General features: G+C 40.4%; 1 protein-coding gene across 1 annotated transcript; it reads left to right on the top strand.

The window, feature by feature from the left end:
* The first annotated feature begins 19,849 nt into the window (after positions 1 to 19,849).
* On the top strand, positions 19,850 to 20,164 carry LOC138887473 (uncharacterized). Its single transcript, XM_070169228.1, has one exon. The coding sequence runs from the start codon at positions 19,850 to 19,852 to the stop codon at positions 20,162 to 20,164; it is 315 nt and encodes a 104-aa protein (XP_070025329.1).
* Positions 20,165 to 24,950: the final 4,786 nt, after the last annotated feature.

The raw sequence follows: 24,950 nt of genomic DNA, 5'->3' as shown, positions 1-24,950 counted from the left end.
GAAAGATCCTCAACTTTAAGCCGTTTCACTTTCTTTAAAAATTAGGATTTCTCGGAGTTTCTTCTACACTTGTTTTAACCGATTTTTCTTTATGATTAAACCTCTTTCCTTGCTTATCTTGACTAATTTCATGTTCTTAATGCTTTTTCAAATCGACTCTGTTAAAAGCCCTAATTCATTAGATCCTCTTTGTTTTGTTCTGTGTGTTAGCATGACTACTTGATCTTGTTAAAGTTTCTATCGGTTCCCATGCTTCGAATGGGTTTTCTACTGAGTCTTTAGCCTATTGTGTCACTTTTGTGTGATTGTTATTCATCTTGATTTGTTCATCTCTTGCTTCTTTCTGTCGATATGGCTGACCTTACCTGTTTGCTATGTATGTTCGTTCTTCTCTATTTATATGTTGCAATATAGAATCATGACCATCTCTTGATTTGATTCTGATTCCCTTATTTGATGGTTCGATTGAAAGGTTTTCTTTAGAAACCCTAAAATTCTACTCGTCTATTTAAATTGACTAATTTCATTACCTTATTTGTTGTGGTACTTGGTTCTTGCTGAATCATTCCTTACTTGGGGGTTTTCTGAACCTAGTCCTAATTGACTACCCTATGCTTACTAAATCTTGATTCTTTCCTTACTTAGTCCTGTACTGATTTTTGTTTCTTGCCTTATATGCTGTTGTTTCTTACCGTTTGAATTAACTCCCTTAACTTAAGAGAGTACTTCCTTGATTTTCTAATTGATTGATTCTGAGTTCCTCAATTTATGATACTATGATTATTACCTTATTTTACTACATATTTTCAACTATAAATACCCTAAGTCTTTTATTAACACACACGAACACTTAGGTTCAAAAACTACCTCTCTTACTAAAAATCTCTACTCTCTCTCTCTCTTGTGCTATTTTCTACTATTAGTTGGTTGCAAGCCAAGGCTAATCATTTGTGCTCTCTTGTTCTCTCATTCTGCTTACTTTTCTCTCACTGGTATGTCCTAGTTTTAATTTAAAGCTCCAACAACAACATGCTTCTCTTATTGTTTTAGTTTCTCTTATTTCTAGTTTTCTTCTACTTGTGGTTCTATTGTGAAACTTGTAGTTAAGTTACATTATCAACAAGTTATTGCCTTCTCCCTTCCTTTAAATTAGTGTATTCCCTTATGTGTGTTTCAAAGCATGCCTTGCCAATTGTCTTTTACTTGTTGTGTACTTACCATCCTATGAATCCCCAAATCCCTATCACCCCTCTATGTGTTTGTGTTCTTCATGATTGGTTTGTGACTATGCCAGTGTCAACTGTTTCTGAGCATGTCTAAACCAGTCCTAAGACCCTTGTTGGGTTATGTGTTTGCAGCCAAATGTCTATGTGTCTCAAACCCCTTGACCCCTGTGTGACTACTGAATTCATTTGGATTCTGTAAACTAGCTGTGTGTGGTCCTATCTTAAGGTGTTTGAGCTTTGTTTACTACTCAAACTTCTTTTCCAAACAATCTCTGTTGCTTTACTAATTGCTTTCAAAACAGACTTTCTAATACAGTCCTTAATAAACCTTTTTCAACTTGTGTCCTGCACTTTCACTTTACTCTTAGTCAATAGGTTCTGCCCCCTCTAGTATGTGTACTGCCTTGGGATCCTCTTGAGAGCCCTCTGAACTATGGAATACTGAGGCTGGCCTTTCCACACTGCACTGGTTCAATTCTTGGTTGTTAAGTCTAGGTGTAAGCATTGCCTAGGGTCCTTGAGACCCTTAGGGAACTTTGATGACCTAGACTCTGATTTGTCTATGGAATTGAGGCTTATGACACCATTGGAGGCTTTGGGAAACTCGTGCCTAATTGAAGGCTCCTTATAGAATAGCTTTTTGGTTTTTCTATTTTACTTATGTAATTCATTCATTGACCTGTAATAATTTATAAATAGATATTTGGGGTATTTAGTAAAAAGGTAGGTAGATAAATACTTTCTAGGGTAATACGGGTAGAGGTCCTGCTCTTAGGACATTATTTTTAAAAGTCTGACTGCTTGCATAAATAGAAAACATGCTCATAGGTTTGCCCTCTTGAATCTGATTGTTGTGCCTAAATAGAAATCATGCCAATAGGATTTCACTACTAAGTTTGTCTGCATCAAGTAGAAATCATGTTCATAAGGTTCTGCATTTTGTCATTTTACAAACCATGTTTTTAGGTTCCAAACAATCATGTCTTAAATTAGTAGATGTCATGCCTATAAGACTCAATTCCAATTCAGTTCTAATAAGTATTCTTGTATGTTGCTGCAAATCGAGTAAAATCAGTAATCCGCCTAGATATCAAGCCTATAGGGATCTCCACTCGCAATTCTGTCTGATAATTTAAGTTAGCCTAATGAATCAACTCCAATACACCTAGTTCATTTTTTTAAAAACTGGTCTTATTAAGTGTTAAACATTTCTTGAAACAAGTTCTTTCAAAATTGCCTCAATCTCATTAGATATCATGCCTATAGGTATTAAAGGAGTCTATTTCGAAAACCTATTTGTTTCTGCACTAACATAGATACCAGTGTTCGCCATATAGGAAAACCTTAGGGCGTTTTCAAAAACTGCATTTCCCTGAAGCTGTCTCTGTCGCTTAACGTTTTTGATTCTAACAGGCTTTTAAAAAGAGTCCCTAGGCAATCACTAGGGTGTAACTTCTGAGTATAAAAGGTTTTGTCTGTTTCTACATCTTCACTTAGATATCCTGCTTTAGGACATCAATTAATAAAACCTTAACTATGTTTGAGTCGTGCTGCTTTGTATGTTTGTTTGAGAAGGAAACTTTGGGCCTCTTAATTGCTCCCATTATGTGTGAAAGTCCTAAATGTTTTGACTGTCACCTTAGAGTTTTCGCCTTTCTAAAATCTTAGAGGTACGTCTAGAACTACCTATAGGTAGAGGTCCTAACTCCCTCTGGAATCGTTAAGAAGGGACAGGTAGCAGCATGCAATAGGAATCATTGACCAAACACTCGCTTTGCATGACCAATAAGGGAATGGAAAGGGTAGACATGGGATATGATGACTACGCGTTAATGTCACGTGTATCCCCTCATTGAGGAGTGTTTACCGGATATTGTGTGGGGTGATCCTATAGGATAAACAACCTAGGACCCCTCTTTACCAAAACCTCTCTCTTTATTTAAACTTTTGTTTACAACTTGTTCAAACATTTATCTTGTCACTCGAGTTATCTAATGTGCTTTACTTGAAACTTATTTTATTTAACTGTTTATATGGACTAATTTGTGAATATAAGTTCGGCCGGGATCCACAGTTGTGGACCAAGAGGGGTGACTAACACCTTCCCCTCGAGGATACTTCGAGCCCTTACCCTAATCTCTGGTAATGCAAACCAACTCAAGAGTTAATCGCTCTAGGTGTCCTAACGCACCATAATCCGTTAAGTGGCGACTCTTCAAATACCCAATTCCCTTAAGGAAATGAGTCATTACACCTCGTGAATGTCGAAACCTGGACCTTTTCCCCCGTCAAAAAGGGGAGGAAATAGGGGGCGCGACAGCATGAAAACTCTGCTGGGGATATTTTTAGGCTCTTACCATAACAAACTTGTCTTTTACAAATTAGTCCAAGCATGTTTATCCCGTACCCTTCTCTCTTATTTGAGTTTAGCAGTCTTTTTTTCAAGCATTTATGATTTCTTTATTACCCTGAAAACTGACTTGTCTCTTTGTTTTCCTTTTTCTGTAACTGTCTTTTCAATTATTTAAATGCAGTATTTTTATATTTTTCCTACGTGAAAATACTTGCCTACATGTTATTAATTGCTGCATAAATCATGCTCCACATCATATTCCACTCGTGCGTATCAAATCCCATAGCAACGCTTTAATGAGTGGTTGCGCTCTTCCTATTTATTACCCTTAAATTCGAAAAGGCTTATTTGCGGTAAAACCAGTCGATCAGCGGTGTAGTCGACGGTTCCGTGCCTTCCCCCTCAAGTTGTCCGCTTGAGGGTACCAATCTAAAACCACATAGAAACCTTACTCTGTTTAAATTGTGCATGCATCATGGTCAAACCTAGACGGGTCAGTTATGTTGTCCACATAATGATCCTTTAAGATAAGCCTTATCCAAAGTCCATCGGGTTTTCCATAGTCCCAACGGACGCAACCACATTCTGTGCATTAATTTGGAGGACTAAATGTCGATATGCGGATCATAAATGTATAAATAGTTGAGTCTGATAGGGGTAAGGCCTAACCCTTTTTATTTTGCAGAAAATGAGGCACAAGGTCCCCATATTCGGTATGGTTAGCAATATCCCTCCATTGTTGCTAGATTGGTGGGAAGAACTTTCCTCAAGTGACAAGAAGCATGTGAATAAGTACCTGGGTAACTTTCCATCCCTGCTAGATATTGAACCTAACAACAAATTGATCGAGGCTGCTACCCTATTCTGGGATAGTGAAAGAGTTGTGTTCCGCTTCGGTGACATAGAAATGACACTGCTTCTAGAGGAACTAGAAGGACTTGCAGGGTTTACTTGGGACAGTTCTGGGCTTTCGCTGCCGAAACACCGTACGGGCAGGGGATTTTTGAAGATGATGGGGCTAAAAAAGAATGTCGACCCAGTGTGCCTGAAGGATTCCTACATACCTTTCGAATATCTCCACGAGAGGTATAGCCATAGCAAGTCTTTCCGCACTTATCATGATGAGATCACCCTCACTTCACTGGGTCACATCAACCGTAGAGTGTTCGTGTTCATTGTGTGCTTTCTAGGGCTTGTAGTGTTCCCAATGAAAAGGGGAAGAATCCACACTAGGTTGGCCATGGTCGCCAAAACTTTGATGGAAGGGATTAATGGACAAACATATACCATAGTCCCCATGATCATAGCTGACATCTACAGGCCCTGGAGCGCTGTAAGAGAGGGGTCAAGCATTTCGAGGCTTGCAACTTATTGATGCAGTTATGGTTGTTGGAGCATCTCCAAAAGGGTCACTATCGCCAAGAATTTTTGCGAAGGGCTTGGAACGATCACATTGCTTTCCATCACCCTAAGCAGATGACCTATATTCCGGAAAGATTTGCTCAGCCGAAAAGTGCTAGTGAATGGGTAGAGTTCTTCGACAATCTAACCTAGGGACAGGTGAAGTGGATGGTTGAATGGTTTCCAATGGACGAGTTCATTATTAGGTCCAGGGATGCTCCGCATTTGGTGTTGATCGGGTTAAGAGGGATATATCCATATGTCCCTATGCGAGTTATGAGGCAAGAAGGCAGAAAACAGGTTGTACCATGGGTCATCAACATGAGTCACTTCAGGGCAGATTTCCAAGACGATGACATACCTTACAAGTGCCAAGCCCAGCACATGTGGCGCTGCAAAATCAATGTGGAGAAAAGCACTGTTGAGCCAGACAGATATCACGTGGGGTGAGAGCCTCTCTACCCTACATGGTTAGAGGACAATCTAAAAGGAACGGTGATACCGGGGACTGGTCGAGGGAACAAAATCATAGACGAGGAAGCTGAACCTCAAGTCAAATACAACAGGCTGCGCAAGAGAGTCCACGACTCTGAGAATGAGCATCGGGAGATACATGAGAGGAACGTGAAGTTGATTGAGGAATGGAAAGAGATGGTGGTCACTTACAACAGGAAACTAGAATACCTGGAGAAAGGAATAGTGAAGCTAGAGGGCAAAGTCATAAAAAGGATTGAAAACTATCAGAATGCTGAAGGAGCCGAGGGAGGACATTTGGCCCGAGCCTACTTGCTGCTGGGACTGTGCGAAATGGGAGATCTGTTTGATGGTGTCCGGAATATCGAATCTGGGGAAGGTCCTTCTGGGACCAAATAGATTAGATTTACTTGTTTTTCTTAAAATGTAATAACGCCAAGTGCCCGTAGTGACTTGTTTTATTATTATTGTCGTTTTTGGATTCGTACTTTTATATTATGAAATAAAGCATTTATTGGCATTTGAAGTTCTCCAAATTTATTTGTCGCTAGGTCTACCTCGGGCACAATGAGGCTCCCAAATTAGGATACGAGTTTATATTTCGTAATATGTCTGTAAATATTGAAAACATTTCAGGATCCCCACTAACTTGTTACCTTTTTATTTTGTTTATTTTTTATTATTATTCTCATCCCCATAGGTTGGTTCATCCATACTGGCCTCGTCAGCATATCATACCAGTTCTAGAGGCCCTCCACCTCCTCCTCCTCCAAGCAACCAAAAAGCAGAGGGAAATCAAAGATGAACAACTTAAGTGGAATCTGAAAGGAAAACATTGAGAATGCAGAGACTTCTAATGGCTGTAGTAGTCCGACCCCGAATGACCTGGTTTTAAGACTTGAACAAAAGATACTAGAACTACAAGGAGAACTTGAGCAGGTCCGCAATTTGGCAAACTTGTCACTCACCCTCAACGTCCCTGATATCCACCAAGAAAACACAAAGAATCCAACGCCTCCTCAGAATACACAAAACCAACAACCACAAAATCCTACCGTACCAAGTCAATACGCAACTTCACCTTAAAATATCAATCCATTATTGGTACCAACTCCACAACAACAACATCATCAGCCAATTCCATACCCACCAACCACCACTTACCACACCCCTCAAAATACACCGCCACTCATTCCCGATCCACAAAACTCCACCAATAACCATCACTACACCCAAGTCCCTGGCACTCATCAGAGCAACCCCATATACGTGGAAACTACACCACATTCTACCCAGCCAATATCCTGTACACCGGAATCCTCCGAAAAGGACCTGCTCATTAAGAACATGGCCGAAGAACTCAAGAAATTAACAAGCCGAGTTCAAGGTGTTGAAGGCGATAGAGGAATAGAAGGTTTGAACTATGAAGATCTGTGCATATAGCCCGATGTGGAATTGCTGGAGGAATAAAAACCTCCCAAGTTCGAAATGTTCCATGGAACAGGTGATCCCAGGGTTTACCTAAGGACCTACTGTGATAAGCTAGTCGGGGTTGGAAAATATGAAAAGATTCGGATGAAGCTCTTCATGAGGAGCCTTACTGGGGACGCTTTGTCTTGGTATATCAGCCAGAATCCTAAGAAATAGTCAAATTGGGTGAGCATGGCGTCAGATTTCATGGACCGATTTAGGTTCAACACAGAAAATCCATCGGATGTCTTCTACATTCAGAATCTCAAAAAGAAACCTGCTGAAACTTTCCGTGAATATACTACTCGTTGGAGGTCGGAAGCCGCCATGGTTAGGCCCGTTTTGGACGAAGAACAAATGAATAAATTCTTCGTCAGAGCACAGGATCCACAATATTACGAGAGACTGATGGTCATCGAAAATCACAAATTCTCTGATATCATCAAACTCGAGGAAAGGATCGAGGAAGGAATCAATAGCGGGATGGTAACAAATTTTAAGGCACTGCAAGCTACGAATAAGGCACTCCAATCAAGTGGCATATCGAAGAAAAGAGATGTTGGGGCAGTAATGGTGGCCCAGGGCCCAAAAACTCCACTCACATATCAAACACCTCCACCCACATATCAAACACCTCCACCCACATATCAAGCATCATCACCTACATATCAACCCTCATCTCTTAGATATTCTTAACCAGCCACTGTCCATCATACCTACAATTCCCAACCATCTCACTTCCAATCACTACCAACCCGCCAAAATTATCTAAGACCAAGACCCAATTTCTACCGCAAGCCACCTAGACAATACACCGCTATTGCTGAGCCCATCGACCAATTGTATGAAAGGTTAAAGGCCGCAAGTTACGTCACTCCTATTCCCGTTGTGGCACTAGAAAATCTATCCCAATAGGTCAATCCGAACAAAACATGTGCATACCACTCCGGTATGAAAGGGCATACCACTGCTGAGTGCCGAAAATTGAAGGATAAGATCCAGACACTCATTGACAACAAGGTCATACAAGCGAAGGAAGCCACACCTAATGTCTGTAACAATCCCCTCCCTGATCATAGAGGTGACGGTGTACATGCTATAGAAACAAATGAGGAATGGGACCCTGAGAGGTCAATCAGGCTTATCCGAGAAGGTGATGACTTTAAGGTTGCAGTTACAGTCACTCTTATCGTGGTTCAGACTCAGGCACCTATTGACGTTGAGGTAACTGCATCAATTCCATTCGAGGTGGAAGTAGCTCCACCCGTAGCCACCTCCGCTCCATTTGAAGTAGAAGTGGTCACACTTTTTACTGTGACGGTGTCAACCACACCCCCATTCAACTCAAAAATGATACCCTGGGATTATGTCGTCGAGGCTCGGCGAAAAGGGAAGACTAAGATAGGGGAATTTGATGCCGCACAAGGGGTGACTAGAACTGGAAGAGTCTACACGCCTGAACACCTGGGAGGTTCAAGTAAGGATGCCACTGCTATGCAACCTGTCATTGAGACCGGGCTGGATGATCTATGGCAAAAAGTACATGCGAAAGAGTATTCTATTGTTAATCACCTGAACAAAGTCCCTGCTCAGATATCTATCCTGTCGCTATTACAGAATTCAGAGGCACACAAGAGCGTCTTGATGAAAGTACTGAGCGAGGCTTATGTACCCAATAATATCACCGGTGGAGAAATGGCCAACATGGTCGGTCAGGTGCTGGAGAGCCATAAGATTATCTTCCACGAAGATGAGTTGCCGCCCAAAGGTCTGAATCACAATCGAGCATTGCACATTATGGTACAATTTGAAGATAAGTTTATTGTTAGGGTCCTGGTTGATGGAGGTTTGAGTCTAAACATTTGTCCGTTAGACACCCTGAAAAGGTTGGATAAAGATTTCCATGAAATACGGATCGGAAGCATGAATGTGAAAGCTTTCGATGGGTCCCAGAGGGCCACGATTGGGGAGATCAACCTTTGCTTGCAGATGAGGCCAACCTGGTTCGACGTTGAATTCCAAGTGCTTGACATACCAGCCTCATATAATCTTTTGTTGGGCAGCCCGTGGATCCATGTTGCTGGAGCCATGCCCTCCATACTACATCAGGTCGTAAAATTCGAATGGAACCATAAAGAGGTAATCATTCATAGAGATGGGAGTAACCCCATCTACACTAGTCAAACCATACCGACCATTGGACATAGAAGGGGGCTAGGAGGGGAAACCTACCATCACATTGAACGGGTCAATGCCATCGAGAAGGATAAGTGGTGGAGTAAAAAAATAGAAAGCATACTAGCATGGTCCGGATATTAACCCGGCAAAAGGTTGGGAAAGAACCTTAAGGGTATCACCAAGCTGATACGGCTGAAAACCCATGGTACCACCTTTGGGCTCGGATACCAGTATACATGGCAAGAGTACAGGGAGTGGTCGCCTCTATGGCATGGACCATATTACCCTCTTAAGCAACCGGTACCCTGTTTGGAACAAGCTTTCCATCAGGCTGACACAATATGGGGAACTACGGAAGAAGAAGCACTAGCTGCTGAAGGACCTGTTCTTGGAAGATGAGTATATGGACTGCAGTGCCATAATTGAGGAGGAAGAGGAAGAAGGCTTCTCCATTCAGACTGTGGCAAAGGGAGTTGTTCTTAGAAACTGGACCGCCACACCATCCCGAGCCCGCCGAGTCCCTGGGTAGCTTGGCAGAATTTATAGCCATTCTAGGCATTTTAAATTTCCAGCAATTTTGTTTTAAGATTTCTTTGTTTCAAAATAAATGCTCGATCCACTGAGCCAAGCTTTGTTTGAACAATTTTCTTAGTTTTAATCAAATGCATTTGTCCTTTACCATTATTCATTACTATTTTTATATTTTTTCCTTCTACAGTGTTATTATTACTTTCCCCGATGAACCAGTGACTGTGACATGTAATGAGGCAACACAACATGAGAATAGTGACTCAGAGGAAGAAGATGAGATACCCGAGGAAATTGTCTAGGAAGTTGAGAATTTTGAGAACAAGCCTAAATCCAACTTGGACGAAACAGAAGCAGTAAATTTGGGAAATGTCGAGACCGCCAAAGAGACCCGCATCAGCATTCATTTGTCACCAATAGAAAAGGAAGAGTACATCCGTTTTCTAAAGGAATATGAGGATATCTTCGCATGGTCGTATGATGATATGACCGGTTTGAGCACATCTACAGTAGCTCACAAGTTGCCTACCAATCCCATGTGACCTCCAGTAAAGCAGAAACTCAGAAAATTCAAACCAGACATGAGTTTGAATATCAAGTAGGAAGTTACCAAGAAGATCAAAGCCAAAGTTCTCAGGGTGGTTGAATACCCAACCTGGTTAGCTAACATCATGCCAGTTCTGAAGAAGGACGGGAATGTTAGGGTATGTGTTGATTATCGGGATTTAAACAGAGCAAGTCCCAAAGACGACTTTCCACTGCCAAATATAAACATCCTGATCAATAACTGCGCCAAGCATGAACTCCAATCCTTTGTAGATTTCTTCACAGGTTATCATCAGATCTAGATGGATGAAGAAGATGCCAAGAAGACAACTTTTATTATGCCTTGTGGTGTATACTGTTACAAGATGATATCGTTCGGTATAAAGAATGTTGGGGCTATTTACATGAGGTCCATGCCAACCATCTTTCATTATATGATACATAAGAAGATAGAGGTATATATGGACGGCGTCATTATCAAATCCAAGAGGGCCGCAGATCACATAGCAGACTTGAGGGAATTCTTCGACAGGCTCAGGAGGTACAATTTAAAGTTGAACCTCGCAAAGTGTACATTCGGGATTCCTGCAGGAAAGTTATTGGGATTCATTGTCATTCGCCAAGGGATCGAGCTAGATCTGACTAAAGTCAAAGCTATTTAGGAGTTACCACCACCCAAAAGCAAAAAGGACGTAATGAGCTTCCTGGGATGGCTCAACTACATCAGTCAATTCATAGCACAGTCCACCATAATATGTGAACCCATCTTCAAGATGTTGAGGAAAGATGCCGAGACAAGTTGGACCGAGGATTGTCAGAAAGCTTTTGACAAGATCAAGGAATACCTGTCCACACCGCCACTTCTGGTCCCGCCAGAACCAAAATGACCTTTACTACTTTATCTATCTGTGTTAGATGGAGCCTTCAGATGTATTTGGGACAACATGATGAGACACGAAGAAAGGAGCAAGCCATATATTACCTGAGTAAGAAATTCATACCTTATGAAGCACGGTATTCTCTGCTTGAACGCACTTGCTGTGCTTTGACCTGGACAACCCAGAAGTTGAGGAATTATTTCTGTGCCTACACTACCTACCTCATATCTAGGATGGATCCTCTAAAGTACATATTTTAGAAGCCCATGCCTACTAGGAAGTTGGCTAAATGGCAGATACTACTAAGTGAGTTCGACATCGTCTATGTAACTCAAAATGTAGTCAAGGGAAAAGCATTGGCAGATCACCTCGCTGAAAATACGGTGGGAGGAGAATACGAACCCTTGAAAACGTATTTTCCTTATGAAGAGGTATCATTCGCAGGAGAAGACATTACGGAAGCATATGACGGTTGGAGGTTGTTCTTTGATGGAGTCGCAAATTTCAAAGGAGTAGGCATTGGAGCAGTTTTGGTATCAGAAACGGGTCAGCATTATCCGGTATCTGCTAAACTCATATTTCTCTACACTAATAACATGGCAGAATATGAGGCATGCATACTAGGGCTCAACATGGCAGTCGACATGAACATTCAGGAGTTGTTGGTGATCGGCGATTCAGATTTGCTTGTGCACCAGGTGCAAGGAGAATGGGCTACCAAGAATTCCAAGATATTACCATATCTGCACCATGTGCAGGAATTGAAAAGGAGGTTCACGAAGATAGAATTACGACATGTGCCCAAAATTCAGAATGAGTTCGCCGACGCATTAGCCACCTTGTCATCAATGATACATCATCCAGATAAGAACTATATTAATCTCATTCCAATAAGGATCCATAATCAGCCAGCATATTGTACTCATGTCAAGGAAGAAGTAGACGAAAAGCCTTGGTTCTATGACATCAAGGAGTACTTATCCAAAGGAGAATACCTGGAGCATGCAAATCACACTCAGGAATGCACGCTCCGAAGATTGTCAAATCACTTCTTCCACAGCGGAGGGAACTTGTACAGGAGAACTCTGGATTTGGGTTTACTAAGATGTGTCGACGTAAAAGAATCTTCTAAGCTACTTGAGGATGTGCATGCTGGGACCTGCGGTCCGCACATGAATGGCTTCATTCTTGCCAAGAAAATACTCAGGGCAGGTTACTTTTGGATGACCATGGAGATGGATTGTATTCAGTATGTCTGCAAATGCTTTCAATGCCAAGTGCATGCCGACATGATAAAAGTGACACCAAACGAGCTCAATACAACAAGCTCACCTTGGCCATTCGCCGCTTGGGGAATGGATGTTATTGGTCCAATTGAGCCCATGGCTTCAAACGCACACCGGTTTATTCTGGTAGCCATTGATTACTTCACAAAATGGGTAGAAACTGCATCTTACAAAGCTGTAACAAAGAAAGTCATCGCAGATTTTGTCAAGGATCGTATTGTCTGCCAATTCGGAGTTCCTGAATCCATTATTACTGACAATGCCACCAACCTCAACAATGATCTTATGAAAGCTATATGTGAAACTTTCAAAGTCAAGCACAAGAATTCCACCGCCTACAGACCTCAGATGAATGGAGCCGTAGAAGCTGCCAACAAAAACATTAAGAAGATACTAAGGAAAATGGTATAGAATCACAAGCAGTGGCATGAGAAATTACCCTTTGCTCTGCTAGGGTACCGCACCATAGTTCGCATGTCAACCGAGGTAACCCCCTACATGCTGGTTTATGGTACCGAGGTTGTCATCCCAGCCGAGGTAGAGATTCCTTCTTTAAGAGTCATACAGGAAGCTGAACTTAGCGATACGGAATGGATAAGAAGTCGCTATGAGCAATTGGCCCTTATCGATAGAAAGAGAATGAACGCAATATGTCACAGCCAACTGTATCAGAACAGAATGTACAGAGCTTTCAACAAAAGGGTCAAACCAAGACAGTTTGCACCAGGGCAGCTGGTATTGAAGAAGATCTTCCCACATTAAGATGAAGCTAAAGGGAAATTCTTTCCCAACTGGCAAGGTCCGTATATGGTTCACAGGGCACTAACAGGAGGAGCACTCATACTTGCAGAGATGGATGGAGAGATCTGGCCAAAACCAATCAATTCAGATGCAGTCAAGAGATACTATGCCTAGATTATTTCACATTTTCTTTTCTGATGTAATTGAACTACGCTTGACCTGATTCCCGTTTAAGAGGGGATACGTAGGCAGCCTTATGGGTTCGGTCATATCATAATAAATTTTTCATTTTCCCCCAGAATCAGAAACTAGGGCAGAATTTTGATGAGGGTCATCAAAATTCTGGGACAAGTCCAGCCAGCGCCATCACATGATAGGAAGTCAGTCATTAGTCAAGAACTAGGGCAGAATTTTGAGAAGGATTCCCAAAATTTCGAAGAAGATTCAGCAAGGTCCGCCATCCGTAAGTGGTTAAAAATCATCTACCAAACTGGGGCAGAATTTTGAGGAGGACCCTCAAAATTTCAACATAAGAGAGTTGCAATGCCTTTGAAATGTGTCACAGTCGCTAGTTCATCAAAAGTTACTTGATATATCAATACGCTTCCAAAACAATCCTATTTTATCAATGAATGCATATTTTTCAAAAATTCTATTTTTCATAATAGTTAGGTGCTACCTAGGGGAACTCGAAGGGGGCTTCCAGAGTGGAGCAAAGCAAGGCCGGCAGACGAAGCAAGAACCAACCTCCCCTCATGAAACTTATGATTTTTCTTTGAATGCAGGCACATTAGACGATATCATTTGTACACAAAGCAAATTCATCATCCATCCGGATGTTAGACGCTGAACATATCCTAGCTAAGATATACTCTACCCTTATATGTTATTTTCTCTTTGCATGAGTCTAATCTCTGACTCCATATTTGCATGAGTCTAATCTCTGACTCCACATTTGCATGAGTCTAACCCTTGACTCCACATTTGCATGAGTCTAATTCCTGACTCCACATTTGCATGAGTATAAGCCCTGACTCCATATTTGCATGAGTCTAATCCCTGACTCCACATTTGCATGAGTCTAAGCCCTGACTCCATATTTGCATGAGTCTAATCTCTGACTCAACATTTGCATGAGTCTAATCTTTGACTCCACATTTGCATGAGTCTAACCTCTCACTCCCCATTTGCATGAGTCTAGTCCCGAACTCCATATTTGCATAAGGCTAAGCATTGCCTTCTCTCTGCATGAGACTAAGCCCTGTCTCAAATCTTGCATGAGTCTAATCCTTGACTCCATATCTGCATAAGGCTGATCCTTGACTCCATACCTGCATGAGTCTAATCCCGAACTCCATATTTGCATGAGGCTGATCCTTACCTCCATACCTACGTGAGTCTAAGCCTTGACTCCATATTTGCATGAGGCTAATCTTTGCCTCCCCGTTTGCTCTATTTTCTACTACTATCTACCTGCTTTTCAATCGGGCTAAGCCCTGTCCTCTACCCCGCAAGACTAAGCCTTGTCTTGTCACATCATATTATTGCATATCATGGGCTGAAATATCGCCAATCTGTCCAAAGGAGTCATAGTCTAAAGGCGCCATCTTCATAGCCGGAAGACACCATGTCATGGCCTTAGGATATCTCAAATTTGCATATCATTATTCAAAGGCGTCATGGTTCGGAGGCACCATTTTCATGGCCCGAGAACATTATTTCATGACCTGTCAATCCCTCATTAAACAATTCATGGCCTAGGGCGTCATGGTCCAAGGACATCATCTTTAACCGTCCGAAGACAACCTTCATGGTCCAACCGCTATCTTAGTAGGAGCGATCTCGCTCCAGTTCCCTCTGATCGTCCCGAGCCTTAACCGCTCATCATGCCTCTTCCACATCTCATGTCCGTTCTTACAATAATTTCATCGGCATACTCCGCAGGTGAATCCAGAACTACACATGGCCTGATTCGTAAAAAAACCAGAGATATGTAGGCAACTTGAAAACTGGAGCTCGGCCTCTGTCTTTCAAAGCATCCCATCCGGTCAAAATTGGCCATCATTTCTTTACCCGAAAACTCTTTCATCTTTCCCAGGTAAAGATGGGCAGCTGTTGATACCCAATTTTTCCCTATATATTTTAAATATGCATAAATACCTTCAAAATAGCATATATATATATATATATATGCATATATAAGCATGCACAAGGTTTTTATAATTTTTCCCATAATTTTAAGGGTTTAAATTGATTTATTTTCCCCCCTTTTATTCATACAATCTCCAATAATTATTTCCAAAATTATTTTTATGATAATTTATTTATTTGATTTCTATACTTATGCCAAAATATGGCTAATATAATTTTTATGTATTTTTATAATTACATTTAGTATTTTTTTTAAGCTAAATTGCATATAATTACAATGTTTGCTCATTTTAAGGTATAATTATATTTTATGCGTAACATTAGTCCCTATATTTTTAAAATGATAATTATGTATTTTAAATTATTTTGGCACATTAAATTATTTTCCAAAAATTACCTATTATTTATTATAAATTAAAATAAGGAACATGGCTATTTAAATAATAGCCAGATTTGGCTTTCAATTGTAGCCCAAATCGGACCCCTCCCCAGCCCAATCTCCTACCCAATTAACCTGATCCAAACCCAAATAAACACCTACCCAAACCCGAAACCCACCTACCCGGTTGAATCCTGACCTTTGATCTCCCAGATCAATGGTCCACACACGCCCTTTCCTTTTTAATTCCTAAATGACCCCCTAACCCTACTCATTTCCAAACCCCCACCGCCTTCAGATGCTTTCGTCTCTCTTCTCTCTCAACCTAACCCTAATCATTCTTCAACCGCTGCCTCCTTCTCCGGTCATCTCCGGCGACCACCTTTCAACCCCAAGCCTCCAATGGGTCTTCCATCACCTTGCTCATCATCTCTGAGTCCTTCAAGGGTCCTGGTCCATGCCGATTTGGATCTAGGGTTTCTATTTTTGTTGTTCATGGCTTCTCCGATGTGATTTTGGGCAAAATCACACCATATATTCTACGATCTGTGAAGTTTACAACAGGTTCTTTTGTTTCTATTTGGGTTTCCTTTGAAACCCTAACTCTTGTTTGAATCTCTTAGATCCGTGCTATTTTTAACGCTTTAAGTGCGTTTCTTCCTATATTTTGCACTATTCTCAAACTTCTTCTGAAAGATTCTCAACTTTACATCGTTTTACTTTCTTTAAAAATTAGGATTTCTCGGAGTTTCTTCTACGCTTGTTTTAACCGATTTTTCTTTATGATTAAACCTCTTTCCTTGCTTACCTTGACAGATTTCATGTTCTTAATGCTTTTTCAACTCGGCTCTGTTAAAAGCCCTAATTTCTTAGATCCTCTTTATTTTGTTAAGTGTGTTAGCATGACTACTTGATCTTGTTAAAATTTCTGTCGGATACCATGCTTCGAATGGGTTTTCTACTGAGTCTTTAGCCTATTTGTGTCACCTATGTGTGATTGTTATTCATCCTGATTTGTTCATCTCTTGCTTGTTTCTGTCGATATGGCTGACCTTACCTATTTGCTACGTCTATTCGTTCTTCTCTATTTATATGTTGCAATATAGAATCATGACCCTCTCTTGATTTGATTCTGATTCCCTTATTTGATGGTTCGATTGAAAGGTTTTCTTTAAAACCCCTAAAATTCTACTCGTCTGTTTAAATTGACTAATTTCATTACCTTATTTGTTGTGGTACTTGGTTCTTGCTGAATCATTCCTTAATTGGGGTTTTTCTGAACCTAGTCCTAATTGACTACCCTATGCTTACTAAATCTTGATTCTTTCTTTAATTAGTCATGTACTAATTTTCTTTTCTTGCCTTATATGCTGTTGTTTCTTACCGTTTGAATTAACTCCCTTAACTTAAGGGAGTACTTCCTTGATTTTCTAATTGATTGATTCTGAGTTCCTCAATTTATGACACTATGATTATTACATTATTTTTACTACCTATTTTCAAATATAAATACCCTAAGTCTTTCATTAACATACACGAACACTTAGGTTCAAAAACTACCTCTCTTACTAAAAATCCCTGCTCTCTCTCTCTTGTGTTATTTGCTACTGTTAGCCGGCTGCAAGCCAAAGCTAATCATTTGTGCTCTCTTGTTCTCTCATTCTGCTTACTTTTCTCTTCACTGGTATGCCCTAGTTTTAATTTAAAGCTCCAACAACAACATGCTTCTCTTATTATTTCAGTTTCTCTTATTTCTAGTTTGCTTCTACTTGTGGTTCTGTTGTGAAACTTGTAGTTAAGTTACATTATTAGCATGTTATTGTCTTCCCCTTCCTTTAGATTAGTGTATTCCCTTATGTGTGTTTCAAAGCATGTCTTTCCAATTGTCTTTTACTTATTGTGTACTTACCATCCTATGAATCTCTAAATCCCGATCACCCCTCCATGTGTATGTGTTCTTCATGACTGGTTTGTAACTATGCCAGTGTCAACTATTTTTTAGCATGTCTAAACCAGTCCTAAGACCCTTGCTGGGTTATGTGTTTGCAGCCAAATGTCTATGTGTCCCAAACCCAATGACCCTTATGTGACTACTGAATTCATTTGGATTTTATAAACTAGTTGTATGTGATCCTATCTTAAGGTGTTTGAGCTTTGTTTACTACTCCAACTTCTTTTCCAAACAATCTCTGTTGCTTTACTAATTGCTTTTAAAACAGACTTTCTAATACAGTCCTTAATAAACCTTTTTCAACTTTTGTCCTACACTTTTACTTTACTCTTAGTCAATAAGTTTTGCCCCCTCTAGTATGTGTACTGCCTTAGGATCCTCTTGAGAGCCCTCTAAACTCTAGCATACTGAGGCTGGCCTTTCCACACTACACTAGTTCAACTCTTGGTTGCTAAGTCTAGGTGTAAGCATTGTCCGGGGTACTTGAGACCCTTAGGGAACTTTAATGCACCTAGACTCTAATTTGTCTATGGAATTGAGGCTTATGAGACCATTGGAGGCTTTGAGAGACTCGGGCCTAATTGAAGGCTCCCTATAGAATAGCTTCTTGATTTTTCTATTTTACTTATGTAATTCATTCATTGGTCTGTAATAATTTGTAAACAGATATTTGGGGTATCTAGTAAAAGGGTGGGTAGATGAATACTTTCTAGGATAATACGGGTAGAGATCCTACTCTTAGGATATTATTTTTAAAAGTCTGACTACTTGCATAAATAGAAAACATGCTCATAGGTTTGCTCTCTTAAATCTGATTGATATGCCTAAATAGAAATCATGCAAATAGCATTTCACTTCTAAGTTTGTTTGCATCAAATAGAAATCATGTTCATAAGGTTTTGCATTTTGTCATGTTAGAAACCATGTTTATAGGTTCAAAACAATCATGTCTTAAATCAGTAGATGTCATGCCTATAGGACTCAATTCCGATTCAGTTCTAATGAGTATTCCTGTTTGTTGTTGTAAATCGATTAAAATCAGTAATCTGCCTAGATATCAAGCCTATAGGGATCTCCACTTGCAATTCTGTCTGATAATTTAATTTAGCCTAATGAATCAAATTCATTACACCTAGTTCATTTTTTAAAAAACTGGTCTTATTAAGTGTTAAACATTTCCTGAAACAAGTTCTTTCAAAATTGCCTCAATCTCATTGGATATCATGCCTATAGGTATTAAAGGAGTCTATTTCAAAAACCTGTTTGTTTCTACATTAACATAGATACCAGTGTTCTGCATATAGGCAAGCCTTAGGGCGTTTTCAAAAACTGCATTTCCCTGAAGCTGTCTACGTCGCTTAACGTTTCTGATTCTAACAGGGTTTAAAAAGAGTCCCTAGGCAATCACTAGGGTATAAATTCTGAGTATAAAAGGTTTTGTCTGTTTCTGAATCTTCACTTAGATATCCTGCTTTAGGACATCGATTAATAAGACCTTAACTGTGTTTGAGTCGTGTTGCTTTGTATGTTTGTTTGAGGAGGAAATTTGGGCCTCTTAATTGCTCTCATTATGTGTGAAAGTCCTAAATGTTTTGAGTGTCTCCTTAGATTTTTCGCTTTTATAAAACCTTAGGGGTACATCTAGAACTACCTATAGGTAGAGGTCCTAACTCCCTCAGGGATCATTAAGAAGGGACGGGTAGCAGCACGTAATAGGAATCATTGACCAAACACCCGCTTTGCATAACCAATAAGGGGATGGGAAAGGTAGACATGGGATATGATGACTACACGTTAATGTCACGTATAGCCCCTTATTGAGGAGTATTTACCGGACATTGTGTGGGGTGATCCTATAGGAAAAACAACCTAGGACCCCTCTTTACCAAAACCTCTCTCTTTATTTAAACTTTCGTTTTTACAACTTGTTCAAACCTTTATCTTGTCACTCGAGTTATCTAATGTGTTTTACTTGCAACTTATTTGATTTAACTATTTATATGGACTAATTTGTGAATATAAGTTTGGCCGGGACCCACAGTTGTGGACCAAGAGGGGTGCCTAACATCTTCCCCTCGAGGTTACTTCGAGCCCTTACCCTAATCTCTGGTAATGCAGACCAACTCAAGAGTTAATATCTCTAGGTGCCCTAATGCACCATAATCCGTTAGGTGGTGACTCTTCAAATACCGAATTCCCAAAAGTAAATGAGTCATTACACCCCGTGAATGTCGAAACCCAGACCTCTTCCCCCGTCAAAAAGGGGATGGAAAAAAGGGGCGCGACAATGCCTTGGTTTGCCGATGTGGCTGACTATCTTGTGAGTGGAATTGTCCCAAATGAGTTCTTTTTAAACCAAAAGAAGAAGCTTAAACGAGATTGCTTGGATTATTATTGGGACGAGCCTTATATTTTCAAAATTTGCACTGATGGTGTTATCCGGAGATGTGTTCCAGAAGAAGAGCAATTGGGTATTCTTAAAGCTTGCCATTCCTTGCCTTATGGTGGTCACCAAGGTGGGGTGAGAACTGCTACAAAGGTCCTAAGTTGTGGATTCTATTTGCCTACCTTGTACAAAGATGCTAGCGAGCTAGTTCAGTGATGTGATGAGTGTCAAAGAGCCGGTGGAATTTCCAAGAAGAAAGCGATGCCTCTCACTACCATCCTTGAGATCGACATTTGCGATGTGTGGGGTATCAACTTTATGGGTTCATTTGTGAGTTCATGTGGGAACACTTATATTCTTGTTGTTGTGGATTATCTCTCCAAGTGGGTTGACGTTATGGATTTTCCCAACAATGAAGCACGGAGTGTGGTAGCCTTCTTGAAGAAAAACATATTCACAAGGTTCAGCACCCCAAGGGCCGTCATTAGTGGTGGGGGTTCTCATTTTTGCAACAATGCCTTTGACACTTTACTCTCCAAGTATGGTGTCACTCACATGGTGTAAACTTCCTATCACCCCTAGGCAAGTGGGCAGGTTGAGGTCTCCAACAGGGAGATCAAGATTATTCTATCCAAGACTGTCAATGCAAACCGGACTGATTGGTCAAGAAAACTTGACGATGCTTTATGGGCCTATAAAACAGCTTACAAGATTCCAATTGGTATGTCTCCATATCGGTTGGTATTTGGTAAAGCATGTCACCTCCTGTTGGAATTAGAGCATAAGGCCATGTGGCGTTGAAGAAGTTGAACCTAGAGTGGGATGTAACTGCCAATCTTCGCGTGGAGCAATTGAATGAACTTGATGAGTTTCAGTTCAATGATTACTCCAGTTCGTCATTGTATAAGGACAAGATGAAGTACCTACATGATAAGTATATCCGGAACAAAGAATTCAAAGAAGGTGACCTTGTTCTTTTATTCAACTCTCGGTTACGAATGTTTCCAGGAAAGCTACAAAATGGAGTGGTCGCTTTGAAGTGGTGCATGTAACTCCCTTTGGTGCTCTAGATTTGAAAAACAAGAATGGTGAGATCTTTAGAGTCAATGGGCATCGAGTGAAGCACTACCTTGGTACGTTTGAGGAAGGCCACGTTGTGGCATTGGTTCATTTCAAGTGAATGATGGTAACATGCGTCATGCCGCGACGTTAAATCAGGCGCTTCTTGGGAGGCAACCCATGTGTTTCTTTATTTTGATTTTCTTCTTAGATTATACATTGTTTTGGACTAATTGGTTATGAAGTGTATGTAGGAATTGGTTGTGCAGTGCAGAAAGTTGACAGGAAGAATTTGGCTAAGTGTTGGAAATTCGTGGACCGCGCTCAAAATTTTGCGATCCGTATGAGCATTTTGCGGCCGCACCTTTTTTGTCCGCGGACGCATAATTGAAAAGAGCAAAATGCCAACTCTCTGAAGTTGGACTATCAAATATCCTTCAGATTTCACGACCGCGTACATATTTTGGCAGTCCGCGGTGTATTTCGCGGCTGCGTCCATTATTCCGCGGACCGCGCCCATGTATGAGGTTGTTCTTCATCAGGTAACAAAAGGTGGACCGCGATAGAATTTCGCAGCCGCGCTCAGGTAAGGCAGTGGGTTCCAAAAGTTGCTAAGTATAAATAGGGGCTCCTTAATCATTTTATACTTTTCGACTCCTAACATTTCACCGCACAAAAAGCATTGTTCCTCTTCTCCAGCTCTCAATTTCACCTCATTCTAATCAAGAGTTCATTTCCTACTAAAACTTTATAACTGGTATGTTCAATTCCATGATTTGATTTTATCTTTTTCTTTTCTTTTCTCTTTGTTTTAATTTTTCTTTTTAGTTAGCGTTAGATATATGCCATAATCTTAATTAATGCTTAATTGTTGCTCAAGTACGTGTGGGTAGTGTTTGTATGCCTAATGGGGGCTGGGGTGAATAACTTTGCATGATCAATTTCTACTATTCTTAAGTAATTAGTGAAAACCCTAGGCTAAAATGTTCGTCAGTACCAGTCTTTTGTGAATTTCACGGCCATGGTCAATTTTCTGCGGACCGTGTTAGGGTATGCAGCTGCGTTCAGTTTTTCGCAGTCTGTGATACCCTAGCTTTTAATTACTGAGTATTAATATAATTTCACGGTTGCGATCACTTTTACGAGGTCCGCGGTTGGTCCATTGCGGCCGCGTCTGATTTTTTGCGATCCGTGCCTTTGAAATTCTCAGAATTTGTTAATTGTTTTTGCGGCCGCGTTCACTTTTTTACGGCCCCCGGTTGATCGTTGGCAGTTGCGTCTAATTTTTCGCCGTCCGCGTTTGTCCAAGATCAGAGTGTTAGTAGTCTAAATCTCAAGTTCACTTTCTGCGGTCCGCGATGGGCATTTCGCGACCGTGCTCACTTTTACGCGGTCCGCGGTGCCTTGTACTGAGAAGTAGTGCTGCATTTTATATGTATTTTGTTTAACATATGCTTGAAGTCCTTTTTCTAACTATATTTTATTGCTTGTATGCTGCAGACAATGGTCCGTTCCAGAGGCAGATGTGATACATCTAAAGGGAGGGTAGAACCCTCCCGAGGCACGGGTAAAGGAAAGACTAATGTCACACCTCCTTTTTCCTACCCCGAGAGGGATATAAGAGAATTTTTTTCCAATTAAAGTGACAATCGAAACGGGATTATTTTTAGATTCAGAGTCGCCAATTGGGATAATTTAGGGTGTCCCAAGTTACCGATTTTAAATCCCGAATCGAGGAAATATTGACTCTGTTTTACAGTCCGCGAACACAGAAATCCGGGTAAGGAATTCTGTTAACCCGGGAGAAGATGTTAGGCATTCCCGGGTTCCGTGATTTTAGCATGGTCGCTCAACTGTTATTATTGGCCTATTATCTGATTTTAATCCATGTTTTAACCTATGGTATATTTTAACTTATTAACCGCTTTTAATTAATTTTAGGAAAATTCAAGGTTATTTAAAACACATCGCAAGCCACGCTACATGAAATGTACCCGTGACTCACGACACATTCTATTTAACCTTGTTGGAAATTAGAACCGGGTCACATGAAATGCACACCCGAACTTTAGAAATTAGGCATCACAAGTACGTCACGGTAACCGTACCCGTAGCCATGACAATTTTATTGATCGCGCCTAAAACAAGCTACGATGTTTATGAATTACTCATTTCCTAAATTTAAGAATTAGCGTAAGGCATGATTTATGGAAACGAAATGCTAAAGTAAAGAATTAGTCGTGTTATACGGTCAAAGAATCTAACACGTGAAATTGAGTTTTCTACATAATTATGCTTCCCTCAACCAAACGTCCATTTTTCTCCTTACTGCCTTTAATTCAAGGCACAAAATTCATCATTTCAATTCAGTAGACCATTCTTATCCAATTCTCAAACAAATAATGACAACCCATAACTGATTAAACTTGCATTTTAATAAAGCCCAAAACCAAACTTAACAGATAAGACAATAACTTGACAAACGTATTGACATTATCTACACCAACATATTCATTCGACCAACTTTCCAAAATTCCATGAGCCAAAAATGGACAGAATAATCAATCAACAACCGGTACTCATTCAAATCGAATAAAACAAAACCTAGAACAATGAATCCTTGAAGGTAGACAACCAAAATATGATATACAGATCAAATAGAAACATGTTGAAAGAAATGCAATGAAAACAGTGGTTAAGAAAAGAGTGAACCTTTTAGAGATGAAGATCTTCTATTGCTGAAATTTTCCAACGTTTACAATGATGAGGAGATCCAAATTAACGTACAAAAAAACAACTGTGACCAAGAACCCGGATCATGAACCTTCAACAACGAGTTTCGACCACGACCTCGGACTGAACCTCTTGCCGGCGAGCTCAAATTTCGACTTAACCTCTCTGGCAATGGAATTTGTTGGCTATTTTGAGTGGGGTAAGGGTCAGTGAGTTTATTGTTCGCTAGTTTTTCAAAATCGAGAGGAAGAAGATGAACGATGGGAAAGGCTCGTTTGAAAGAAGAAGAAGAACGATGGGGTGTAGGTTCCCTGGAGAAAAACGACATGGGGGATCTTTTTCTTGGTTTTTCTTAGCTTTTTCAGCTTTTTCTTAGGTCCTTTAAGGCGTTAGGTGTTAGCCCCGTTAGCTGATTAGGCGTTACCCCTATTATATAGGTCTAGGTCTAAATGTGTATTTTTGCGCTAATTGCTCTTAGGTCCTTAGGGTCTTTTTATTTATTTTTTGTTCCAAAGAAGAGTTTAGAAGGGTCCCTAGGGTTAGCTTAATGGGTATTGGATATTGGACTTAATGGGCTTGGGAATTATGGGCTAGGTCCAAAATTAGGCCTAAAAATGCGTTGCTCGAGCCCAAGTTTTATTCTTTCCCCGCGAACGAGACTAAAATACGATCTCTTTTATTAATTGAACCTACTTGAGTAAAATAACTATTAAAATGAGACTGAATATTAAAACAAAACTATTTTTGGTATTTTTCAAGATTATAAATGACTACAAAACATTAATGAAACTCTTTTTTTGTAATTTTCCTTTTCTTGTAATAAAATAAAGTAAAAGAGTAAAAATGAGTTGAAATAGCTATATTAGGCCCAAATTAAATATTTACGTGCTAAAATATCAAAAATCTTGGGGAGGGTCAAAAATCACATGTCTACAGCTGCCCCTCTTTGACTGGAAACGCGAAGAGTTTTCGGACAAAGAACGACTAGACAGGTTTTTTGACCCGACCTTTCTTTAAGGAGACCAAAACTAAGAGAAAAGGGGAATGTGACCGAGCCCTGGTATTTGAGCTGCCTACATATCATTGGCTATAAAGGAATCAAGCCACTTGTAGTTCAGAGGTGAGTGAGATGATGGAGTATACCGAGGTGGAGAGCCGGTCGAGGTGTCGTTCCGCCGAGGTTCCGGTCCGTGGTCCTGTTATTACATTA

The sequence above is a fragment of the Nicotiana sylvestris genome, chromosome 3, assembly GCF_000393655.2.
Source record: "Nicotiana sylvestris chromosome 3, ASM39365v2, whole genome shotgun sequence".
Taxonomy (NCBI): Eukaryota; Viridiplantae; Streptophyta; class Magnoliopsida; order Solanales; family Solanaceae; genus Nicotiana; species Nicotiana sylvestris.
This window is presented reverse-complemented; position numbering and strand designations above follow the sequence as displayed.

Excerpts from the sequence above, each read along its gene's own strand:
- LOC138887473 (XM_070169228.1), top strand. The coding sequence starts at position 19,850 with ATGCCTTGGTTTGCCGATGTGGCTGACTATCTTGTGAGTGGAATTGTC.